Genomic DNA, 12,217 nt, shown 5'->3' with positions numbered 1-12,217 from the left:
GAGCTACTTTTCTAACCAAACAACCCTATATTAACAAAAATACCCATGCATCAGTGTTATTATTTACACCAGGGCTTTCGGCTGCAGAAGTGTCACGAAAGCCCCAGGCAACACGACAATAATCAGCCAAGGTCACTTGTGTAAAACCTAGGTGCATGCCAAGTACGCATCAGCCTCAACCTCCCCCAGCTGTCACCACGTTCCTCGTGACTCATTTACCTGCTGGAATGCTACAGAAGTCATTTCTACCTAACCCAGCTTTCCTCCTCCTCCCTGCCTTCAGGGCACTGCTGGGTAAGGCCACCCACTCCCTTTCTTGACTGCTGGACTCAAGACTGAGAGGCTGCTCCGGGCTCTGCCCCGCTGCAGACTTAACATGTATTGCACATAACGAGACCCAGAGTTGTCCCAGACCAAGCCATACAGACAGCACCGCAGCCACAGGCATGGCATCGACCCCCAGAACCAGTGCTTTCGACCTTTCTCAGACCACCATAAGTTACCTAGTGAAGACAGTGAAGTGAACTGAGCACAATGGGCTTGCTTTTCACGCTCAGGCTATATAGATGCCTCAGAAGCAGATCCACAAAGAGCTAAATTTCCCCAGATCGCAGGTTTAAAATCACCGACCGACCCCAAGAGCTCAGCAATGGAGAAACATCAGGCTACAGACCACAGTTTCAGCAGTGCTGGAAGCACTGGCTTCACAGAACTTGGCATGAACTGGAGGAGAACCTGCCCACTGGGAATAGGGCACCCAGGACTGTTCTGCTTCACGCAGCTGTGCGGGTCGCAAGTCATAAGCAGAGAGATCCATACAAAATGCGTTCAAATAATTCCTACCTGCCCTCGCACAACAAGGCAAGGCAGCTTCTCCACACTGCAGACATTTTCGGAATTAAAAACGTAACACAACGCCCACCTTAACTGGAGAAGAAAGAAAGGAGCTCTGCAAAATTTTCCTAAGCCAGGCAAAAAAAAACTATGAAAAAATAAACCATTTCAGTTTGGGTCAAAGGAAATCTTTCATTCCACTTTTTTTTACCATTTTTTCCAATCTGGGTCAAAGGAAATCGTTCATTCCACTTTTTTTTACCATTTTTTCCAATCATCCATGTTTATTTTCCCTCTCCAAATGAAAAGCAGGTTCAGCATTGAAAGCCATATAGTCTCAGGTCAGAAATTCCCAAGCAAAATACTTAAACACATTCCTCTTCCCCCCAAAATGTCTTAGAATAGAAACAGTCAAACTCACTTTTCCTGAAAAGCCGCAGAATTCCGTTTCAGTAGCTCAGCATTCATCGCCTGGTGAAAAAAACCCACAGATTTCCAGTCAGTTCTCCCTACGCTCGTTTTCAACAGCCTTTTCCCCGGTGCTGGTGCCTGCTTCTCCCTGCCCTGGCATATGGGGCAGCCACGTCCACTGATCATTTCACACTTCGTTTTCACTGGAGGAGCAATCAGCGCCTTTTCTCTGGGCTTTGTCAGGCTGCCCAGGCCTTGCTGCAGCAAAGGACAGGAAAGAAGTCTTTTCTCCCCCCCTGAAAGCAGCAGCCTCGCATCCCCCAATAAAGCCACTAACCAAAGAGCCCTACAGCAGGTGGTTTTTGCCCCAATCACAGGTTGTTTCACTAAAATGAGGGGTGGAAGTCTTCCTCAAAATGAAGTAGTAAAGAGGCACTGCCCCCTCCTAGCACAAACACAGTTACCCCTCCACCTGCACTGGATCAGAGCCTTCACCACCCCTGCCAACCTCTGTTTCCCTAGTTATCAGATGGGCCTCCCTTAAAACTCCATTTGTTTGTAATCTGCAGGAATTTTGAGGCACAAGGAATGGCTCCGCCGAAGAGATATGCCAAAATCCGCTACGATTTCACTGCACGAAATGCCAACGAACTCTCCGTGCTGAAGGATGAAATCCTGGAGGTACGTGAAGGTGCTCGGGGAAAAGGTGTGCCCTCCTCCCCTTTCCAGGAACACGACAGAAATTCCAGGATACCTGGCAAGTGCCAACTCCTTTTGCTTCTTGGGCTTTTCTGAGCGCTAACAGGAAGCTTTGCTCAAATCTAAAGCTTCACCTGTGAGCCGGAGCAGGCTGACACCTCATGGGCTCATTCCCACAGCTGAAACACATCACTCACATCTTAATTAGCAATCAGGAGGGAGGAAAACAAGTCACTGTAGTAATATGCTGCCCACCCACGCGCTGGGCCTACGATCATGATTGCAACTGCCCCCCCGCAGAGGAGTTATTTGCTATGAAAACATCCTTTTTCCTAACGTTTCCCTGACCGCCGTACAGGTGGCAGCTGGAAAATGTGGGACATGACCGGGTCTGCACACTAACTGTAGGAAAAGATCTGCCCAAAGATGCAGCCAGCAGCGTGTGCGGGTCTTGCCAGCGAAGCTCATCCGTTCTGGGGAGATGACTTCAAACTAACGAAGTAAAAAATGAGTTTGGGATAAAAAGCAGCCTGCCGAAAGGAGTGGGGAGGCAGGCGCGGTGGGAGATCTCTCAGCCGCGGGCAGCGTCCCCACCACGTCATGGTTATGATGTGATTATGTGTTATGACGTAACACGCCATCGAGTTATGTGACAACACCCCGGCATCTCTGGCAGGAGCGACTCTCAATTCGTTTATTTTGTTTCATGCAAAATGACACCAATGGAAAAAAAAATATGGATAAACAGGCAAATTAAGTAGAAACCAGGAGCCCCTCCGCACCCCAGGGCTGTTTGCCCCCCAAGACGCTCTCCTGTTCATTGGTAGGGTAAGATCCAACGCTTTTCAGGAAAGCTTGGGTCCTGAATCGCGAATGAGCCAAGAGGTGTGTTTGCCAGCTCCTGGCCTCGATGGTGGTGTTCTGTCAACTCCACATTATCGTGTGGTTTATTTCCACGCTGGGCCATTTGTGTATGCCACAAATATGATGTTCTCACCAGCAAATGGAATTTTTTCCCCCCCCTCTCAGGTGTTGGAAGATAATAAACAGTGGTGGAAGTTGCTCAACCGGAGCGGGCAGGCTGGTTACGTCCCTTATAACATCCTGGATGTGGTGAAACTGGAAGAGCTCGAACAGGTCTGTAGTCAGGTGATATTTAACTGGTAGCTGGCTGCCAGGCATAGTCAGCTTCCAAGAATAATCCTGTAATTAGACTTCCCTGGATTTGTTAGGATGCTGTGCAGAAGTTGGGATGAACCCTCACAAGTAGACAAAACAGGATCCTGGAGATTCCGGTGCCTCCTACAATAAAACTCTCATACATTGCCACTCTTACCCTCCCTCTCCCCGCACAAGGCCTACGCAGCAGCCCCATGCGGTTCTCCCACTTTGAGATGCTGAGCACAGCGCCTGGCAGGCAGGGTCACGCGACAGGCTAAGCCATCCTAGCTCCAAGGGACACCCACCCCAAGCCTCGCACTGTGCCTTCTCATTGCAACAGAAACAGTGTCACCTTGGGGTGTCCCCAAACAGCTGCTGGTGGCTTCAAAGAGTTCCCCCTTTTGCCAGCGCCTTCCCCCTAAACCCACGTACTTCTCAGCCTGTGGTTTACCACCTCCTCTGCTGCGAAACCCTGCTGCTCCCAGGGCTGTGTAGTGGTGGGTGGAAGAGCAAACGCAGCCCTAAAAGCACGTTTTGCCACGAAAATGCTGAAATTTGTGTTGGGGGGTAAATTAAAGACAGTCAGTTCCCTCACCCAATTCAGCCCAGCAGCAGGAACAAGTTACTGGAGTGGAGGCGGCTGGAAACACCCTCTGAGCGGTTGTTAAGTGAATATTGCTCTCAAGCAGCTTGCACTGCAAAAATGGGGAGCTGGAAAGCTGTAGGTGCCCTAAGGAAGCACGGAATTGCTTCCCCACTTTGGTATTTCACAGCTTGGGCAAAGCATAAGGTGTGCCAGCAGGCCTCTGGACAGAAGGTTAATCAAACAAATGTCAAAAACCTCTTTCCAGGCTGCTCCAGGCACTTGGCAGCAGGAACTCCCCATCCAGTTACTACGGCAGCGATGCTTTAGCTTCACATGGGCTTTCTGTTTGCTGAGAAAACATATAAAGCATACAAAAATCCTTTTGCTTCCCTTGCTCTCTATCTCTGAGGAAGTCCTACAAGTAGTAATTTCCGCATAGCAAAAGGCCAAAGGGCAGAGTCACGCATGCGGAGCGGCCATCCCCAGCAGCAGTAACGAGCCTAACACACCAGCCCCCTCCGTGTGCTGAGGGTGATGTGTTCTCGAGGGGAATAAATGCCTTCACGCAGCCTTCCACCTTCGGCTGAGGTTCCGCTCGTTCCTATGAGACCCCAAAAATTAGCTTTTCCCATGCAGCTCCACTTGAGGGCACATCAGCCTCAGCTGAGCGACCCCAGATCAGCACAGGGAGAACGTGGCAATTTGTCCCTCAATTTGCCATCGTGGGTGGGAGGCAAAAAGTTTAAGAAAATGAAAAATGGCCAAAAAAATAAATTCTTACACCTTTTTTTTTTTCCTATTCTTATCTCCTAGTCTAACCAGAGGTACAAAGGAGACCTGAGCCCCAGGGGATACGGGCCATCCAGCCCAACTCACAAGCTACCTGCCAGCTACGCGGGGGATAAATGGGGAAGCGAAATGTTATCGCGCAACTCTCCCCAGGACGCCAAAGAACGTACGTGTCCCACCTCGCGCTCCAGGTGCCTTTTACAACACACGTGGCAGCCGCAGGCAGCCGGAGAGCTCGGCACCGCGGCTTCGCATTTCAGGACGCAGTTGAAAGGTTCCTGTGAGCACACACTTTTGCCCGCTCTCTGTCCCGGTGTTTTCCCTCCTTCTCACCATAATGCTCTGTCCAATTTCGGTTGCCGTCTGCGTGTAACCAGAGCTACTCAAGGGCATGTTCCCTCTCCAAAGGCTCCCCCCATGGAGTCACTGCCCCTTTCAGTGATAAGCAACAGACCAACGGTGGGTTTGGAGATGTGCAGAGAAGTTCCAGGTAGCACAACAGCCAACAAGAGCAGCTCTGAGGAGCTCACCGCTGACACCACAGGCTCCCAGGCAGCCTGGGGCAAGGAGGGCAAAAGGGTGATCACCTCAACCCTCCTCCTCCCAAGAAGAGAGTGTCCTTTCCCCACCAACACGTCTAAGTCTGTCTAAGCAGTCACCCACATTCAGGTCAATCCTCTTCCCTCACTTCATAGAATCACAGGATTGTTTTGGTTGGAAAAGACCTTTAAGATCATCGAGTCCAACCGTCAGCCCAGCACTGCCAAGTCCACCACATCCACCCATCTCTTAAATCCCTCCAGGGATGGTGACTCCACCACCTCCCTGGGCAGCCCGTTCGAGTGCCTGACAGCCCTTTCTGGAAAGGAATTGTTCCCAATATCCAATCTAAACCTCTTCTGGCACAACTTGAGGCCATTTCCTTTGCTCTTGTCTCCTGCCATATGTGCAGCATCCGTCTGGCCTGTTTCTTCAAGGGGTTTCAGAGAAATCCCAGCCAGCAGATCTGCCAAACAGGAGATTCACCTCACTCTCTCACCCTGCACGTGCTATGCAGGGTCACAGAGCACGAGACAGTCTGGGAGCCCTGCTCTGTCACCCCCTTATCACACCCTGCACACACTGGTAGCAAGCTGTCACTCGAAGGCCACAAAACCAGGGTTCATCCCCTTTCAGCTACCATGGACTCATGGAAGCAGGAGCCCGTTTGGGATGACAGAACACCACATAATAGGAACATCACGGACACGTAGCTGTTAATAACACTGAGTTATTCTCCAGAGTCTTCAGGAGTTTCATGGAAAAATGACACTAGATGGTGTGTCACTGGAGTTCTATGCGTACTGCTCGCTCCCAGTTCACACCTCCTGCCACTGCTGTTCAGCTGCACGGCAAACGCTGGAGCTCTGAGGACTTGGGTCCGCAGATTACTTATTAGAAGTAGCAAGAGGACTGAAAAGTAGAGGGAGCAAGGCTACAGCTCAGAACCAAGACTCACACAATTGGCTTTCCACATCAGGCAACAGCAAAGGGGCAGTGGGAAGAAAACAGACGGCAAGGCAGGGGCACAGAAAGATGGGAACCTCACCCACAGCTACTCAGGCCTCCCTGACCTCTGCTGTCTCACGTGGTCTAGGCTTTTTCCCCACCCGCACTGCTAGGTTTGCAGGGCAATTTCCTTATTTCAGTAGCCCAAAGGGAACTAAGTAACTCAAAAACAGGAAGGTGACAAACTAAAGCAAGAACACAACAGCAACACCAGACATCAGAGAAAAGGGACCCTACCCCTCGTCACCACCTGACAGGACCGGCGGAAGCAAAGACCCTGACAGATCAGGGTTTACATCCTTGAGTAAACTTCTGCCAGTCGGTGGTGCAGGGTTTCCTGTCCTTTGAACGAGGTGTGATGAACAGGATAGGTTATCAAAACGTCCTCCTGTTATTTTGCCAAATATGACATGCTTTACCCCAGTAGGTGCTTCTGAACAAGGATTTTCAGGCAGATTGACAGGTAGGTTTGCTCCTGCTGGCTAAAAGCAGGTGCCTCTGCAGATATGAGCTCTCCTTTTTCACACCAGGCCAATCCCTGCCCGGTTAAACATGGACTGGGGAATACATGCTTATTAAATGAGACGGCTCAGAGTCTGTCCGTATATACCATGAGAGAGAACGCACTTTTCTAGACAAAACAGAGCTATATGAAAGCTGGTCAACACCAGAACCGGAAATTTCCTTTCTCCCAGGAAGAGCAGCAGCTGTTCCAAGACTCTCCAATTACCCTAATGGATGTTGCTGAAGAAAGGAGGCCAAACCCTCCGACACGCAGTGCTCGTAGCAAGCCCTGCCCTTGTCCTGGGGGACAGTCACACCGCAAGCAACCCTTAAGCAGCTTTTTAGATTCGGCGGTCACTGTGTGGATGATGAGCATTTAGCAGTTCTCGTGCCATGCCTTTGCCCCATCATTCTGGAGAACTGCAGAAATTGAGGTTTCTCCCAGAGCGCCAAGCGAGGTTCCAAAAGCTGAAGGAAATTAAGAGTGTTGGCTTGGGAGGAAAGGGGAGACACCCTCAGCCTGCTCCAGCAGTCTGCCAGCCTCCAAACCTGCGGTCATCTCCCTTTAGCAGTCTGCCAGCCTCCAAACCTGCAGCCGTCTCCCTTCGCACATTCATTCCTGATGGAAGTTTGAAGGTCAAAATGTTGTCGCTCAACCTGTTGCTCTAACAAAGCCCTTCAGCTTGTTCTTTAGGATTGAAATACAAAAGTAAGCACTTAAATTGGTGTATTTACAGAGCTAATAAAAATGCTGAGCCACATTCTGATCTTCTTTACAATTTCCCCACAAATACATTAATTTAATTGAACTTGAGACCAAAGACTTGATTTCATTCTCTACCCTGTGCCTTGTTTCCCCAGAACTTATTCATCAGATGGATGAGCTGAACGATGAGTTGCTCAAGAAGATCACAAACAATAAAATTCAGCCTCCTCACAGGAATTTCAAAGTGGAAAAACCTCAGCAAGTTTTTGTGCCCCTCACCTTCGAATCCAGCACTGAAGAAGTCAAAGCTTGGCTGGAGGCAAAGTCATTCAGCAAAGAGTAAGAACGGCTTTAACTGTCGGTCCTTGGTTGAAAAAGGGGTGGGGTAGGGGCCAGCGTCCAACATTCAAGTGGATTACAAGTCACTTGCATTTACTTACAGAGCCTGTGTTGCGAATTAGATTTCAACCACAGTAAATCCAGGCCATACAACCAGACATTCAGAGCCCAGACTCGTTCCCTCTCTTTCTTCTACACTATCAAATAAACTTCGTCTTACAGTGCAGCAGAAGACCTAATGACTGGCTGCAAATAACAGAAGGGTCTTGCTTATTCACACAACTCCTGCTGCAGTGTCCTACCGCTGCTTGTCCAGCCCCAGTTAGCCAGTCCAGAGTGCTGAACTTAGGGAAAAGTAATTAACTAACTAAACCCATAGCCTGACATGCAAATTCCAGATGACTGCCTGTCTCTGGGGAAGCTGTTGTAAAGTGTATCTGAGGAAGAGCCTCAGCCATGGCTAGCAAATCTTCCCAGACACCAGGGAAGGACCAAAAAGCTGCTGGCAGTTCATGGTTACACGTTCCACCTCACACTCTGCACAGCGAGCTAAGAGGAGCTCCAGGATTGCTCCCAAATGTGATGCAACTGGAGTGAAATCACTGCAGTACCCGTGGGGCTGGGTAGACGGTGGGTGCCAGCTGGCTTCACCCTTTTTTTTTCATCATCCCCGCCACGAGCTGGGGTTACGCAACAGCCACCGCCTTGGCACAGCCCCAGGGCCTTGCACGCAACACGGTCCTGGTGCCAGGGCTGTGCGAGGCTGTTCCGAGCCCTTTTATCTCCGACTCCTCGCCTTTGGTGAGAGACCACGCGTAGCGTAATTATCATCGCCTCGTTTTGTGTCTTCCCAGGACAGTGGAACACCTTGGCATCCTCACTGGAGCTCAGCTCTTCTCCCTCAACAGGGAGGAGTTGAAGAAAGCGTGTGGGGATGAGGGAAACAGAGTATACAGTAAAATCACAGTGGAGAAGAACCAGCTGGAGGTAAGCAGCTTTCTGGAGCACTCCTACCTGAGTGGGGGCCTGTACCAGCAGTCTCAGGTGCCCCATGAAACAGACAGTTTAAGAAACACAATTTAAACAAACAAACAAAAAAAAACCCCAAAACCAACCCACAGAACAAAAAAAAAAATCACCACCTAAAAATGCTGAGAAGCCCTTTAAGGCGAAAGGGCCCAGATCTGTAAGGCAGATCGTGTGCCCAGTAACGAACCCGCTTTCTTACCAGTGTCACTCATCCCTTTGAAACTAGCTCTCCTCCTACAGCATTCGTTACATTCGTAATTCAACCACAGCTTCAACTTAAAATTCAAACTTCCTCTTTTGTTTCCATTCTAGAAAAACAGAGGGGAGTCCGAGCTCCAAGAAATCATGAAGCGGCGCCAAGAAAGGATCGATTCTGCTAATTAAAAAAAAAAAAAAATCTATCTGCTTTATTTCAGCTCTTAGTCGTAGTAGTGCAGAAAAAGGGAATGAAAACGATGATGCCCAGTCCAGACAAGAGGCAGCAGTGCTCCACACTTCGCGGTGTAATTGCCATCAAAGCGACACTTTCTTGCACACTGGTGATGAGGGTAGACAATAAGACCACGTCCCACTGGGAAAGGTGTTTTAATATTGCATGAAGTATTTTTTTTTTATAACTATATATTTTATACTGAGATTTTATGTGCATGCGATCAGAGCAGATCAGAATTCACACGTGTCTGAACGTACGACAGTGGCTGGGTTCAAGCAAAAAAGACCCCGCAAAGCTTTTCTCAAAAGGCCGTGCCTCCCCCCAACGCCCTCACCAGCGTGGCTGGGGACGAGAGGGCACCCAGCAAGCCAGCCTGAATGCTTAGAGTCTGCACCACGGAAATAAGTCTTTTCCCCCACTTTTCATGTCCTTCTGTGTGGCAGATACCCCCTGCAGCCCACTAGCAAAGGCCCTGGGACAAGTCACCGTCCTCCTCCTGTCCCCTCGTTGGGCGAGCCTGAATTGCAACACGCGTTACCTAAGACTGGCTGCTTCCTTAAATACACCAGTGAGCGCTGAACAGTGGAAACGGGCTTCCGTTGCGTAAGCAGGAGTGGGATCCGAGTGACAACTGAAGCGATTTGAATCTGCAGATAGGTGAGCTCAGCCTGATCATCCCTGCTTACGCAGCGGCCGGGGCGCGGGGTGGCTGCGCAGCCCTTCACCTCGGCACTGATCCCGTATCGGAAAGCTGCGGTGTTGCCAAAGCCCGGCCTCAGACAAGGAGAAGATAAGCCCCTACCGTTTGCTCCCAACCCAGTCACACCTAAAGCCCTTCCCAGGGTGCTCACCGCTCGTCCCCGCCTTCACGTTTTTATTGCAAAGAGCAATCTGAAACGCTCCCTAAATATCCAAGAAACAAAAGCACACTTGGAAAGGCTGTTTTAATAGAAAATAAATGGCCACAAGAAAAAAAATAATCTAATTTAGTAGAGGCTGTTGTTCTTCACTTCCTGTTTTTCTTAACGTTACGTGCATATGGATATATCTATCCAGTGAAACGCCCCCTCCCTCGTACGCTCTATAAATAGGGATGAGGAAAAAAACCCTTTCCCTAGAGACATAATGAAGCAATTATGCATCAATAATTTAAAGTTTTAAAAGCTCTAGCCAGCACAGAGTAGATTTCCCATCCACAGCAAGTTGGGCACGCTCTGCATCTGTCCCACTGTTTCACTTACAGAGCAGCTCGGTAAGAATGCAGCATGGCAAACACATCTAAGGAACTGCTCACAGGCTCCGTCTTCCTCTCTCAGTCTCACATGACCTTGGGTTGAACGGGAATTCAGGCCCAGACCCCACAAAAGCACACCCATGTGAATGGTCCCCACATCCTTTCAAGACTGAGCACGTGCCCAAGTTTCTGCACCACTTGGGCCTGTCCTTGCACATGGAATGGGAAAAGCTGCGCAGCTGTGGCAGGGGAACACCCGGCTATACGGATGCACCTCTCAAGTTTGGCTTTGTTCCTCCATTTCTAACGGATGATACAATTTCTTAATCTTGAAACAGGACATTGCTAGCAGCAGCGGGATTAGGGTGCAGGCAGGGGACTTGCCGAGGAGGATCGTGGTTTTGGTCACAGCTGGCTCGCCACAGCAGCTGGAATTCGCAAAAGGACACTCACCTTGTCAGGGAGGGATGAAGAGGACGATCCTCCTGAGAAGCCCTGGCTCTGGATGAGGGTGGAGATGGGCAGCAGGTGTAAACACTGGCAAACCAGGGGTGTTACAAGCGCAGGAGGCCAAATCGTTTCTGAAGCGAAAATAAAAAACAACGGGTGAGGTTGGAAATCCGACACAATTCTTGTCTGCGGCTATAAAGGAAAACAAATCACAGAATAATAGCTACTTGGGGTTAAGACAGAAGCGTACATGACAGGTCTGTAAAGCCAGGAGCATCTTGCAAAATAAATATATCGTTAGACCTTATTGCAGAAGTCACTTTTAAAAATTTCCATATGACTGCGCTGTGCATCTGTTGTATTTGTACTGCCTGCAGGCAACGCTCTAATGTACTGTACATTAATGTAATTGAACGAAGGATAAAATAATATAACCGTGCACTGTGTAAGATTTATTAAAATAGTTAAGTTATAACTCTTGTCTCTTTCACTGGGGCATAAATTAAAGCAACAGGACCCAAAAGCGATTGTTACAGGCTGGCTTTTCATGACTTGTCACTGTGAGTCCAAGACAGATGGCAGAGTGTCTGAAACTGCACGTTTCCTTTTGGTTTTGGGGAACTACCCTTCAAAGGAAGGATGTTACAGCCCTGATAATCATTTGCAAACAGGGATAGATGAAAATCTGACATATGCTGGCAGTCAAATGCTGGGAAAGCTACCAGCTGAATCCAAAATACCCTCTTCCTCGTTATCATGAAGAACAACTTTCTCCTCCCTCTGGAACACACAACTGAGACAACACCCCGGCATTTACACGTGCAGATACTGTCCCAGACCATGCTGTGCACTGGTAAGCTGTAAACACCCAGCCCTGGTCAATACCAGCTAACATGGGCCCAAGAACAAGGAGAAGGGAAGGGATGTACAAGGGAGGCACTTTTATTCCTTGGCAAAGGGCTCTGGAGACAATGAGAACGTTTCCTTCGTAGTCATGGAATTCAAACAGGACTTAAACCTAACGCCTCTCTCCATCACCATCTCTTTGGGCAAAGCATGAGAAAGCCGTACAAAACCATATTCTTAGGGACATCACTGGGGCAGCTTCCACAACTGAAGCAATACGAGACAAAATGAGGGGAAGAGCCTGATCCAGAGCTTCTGTTTAAAGGCCAAGGGGCAGATGCTCCAACATTTCCAGCCCAGTCCCATTCCCAGTTTCAGAAGCACAACCATCTTAACAGGATCACTTTCTCTAGAGCTTAAACGAAGCTGAGGCGATGAACCCAGGCGAGCGCGTGCCTCGCTGGCTCAGGGGGTCTCTCCAGCCCGGCAGCGGCGGGAGCCCTGCTGAGCCCTCACCAAGCTCTGACGAGCCTTGGCACAACAGCGAGGGAGGCAACACCCGCTTGACTCCCGCGGCGGATTAACGCAAGCGAGGGACGGCTGCGAGTCCTTCCTCAAGGGCTCTACACGGCGCGAACGCCTCACGCT

At 49.6% G+C, this 12,217-nt stretch overlaps 1 protein-coding gene across 1 annotated transcript in view; it reads left to right on the top strand.

The window, feature by feature from the left end:
- EPS8L2 (EPS8-like 2) overlaps nt 1-12,199 on the top strand; it is a gene marked incomplete at its 3' end in the record, with an annotated part of 41,601 nt that extends 29,402 nt beyond the window's left edge. Inside the window, exons 14-20 of the mRNA XM_010156461.1 lie at nt 1,815-1,926; nt 2,974-3,081; nt 4,505-4,646; nt 7,394-7,577; nt 8,432-8,564; nt 8,919-8,983; nt 12,158-12,199. Coding sequence (XP_010154763.1) covers nt 1,815-1,926; nt 2,974-3,081; nt 4,505-4,646; nt 7,394-7,577; nt 8,432-8,564; nt 8,919-8,983; nt 12,158-12,199 — 786 coding nt within the window. The remainder of the gene's footprint in view (nt 1-1,814; nt 1,927-2,973; nt 3,082-4,504; nt 4,647-7,393; nt 7,578-8,431; nt 8,565-8,918; nt 8,984-12,157) is intronic.
- Nucleotides 12,200-12,217: the final 18 nt, after the last annotated feature.

The sequence above is a fragment of the Eurypyga helias genome, unplaced genomic scaffold (genome assembly GCF_000690775.1).
Source record: "Eurypyga helias isolate BGI_N326 unplaced genomic scaffold, ASM69077v1 scaffold2098, whole genome shotgun sequence".
Classification (NCBI taxonomy): Eukaryota; Metazoa; Chordata; class Aves; order Eurypygiformes; family Eurypygidae; genus Eurypyga; species Eurypyga helias.
Note: the sequence above shows the minus strand (reverse complement) of the source record. Positions and strands in the feature narration are given on the sequence as shown.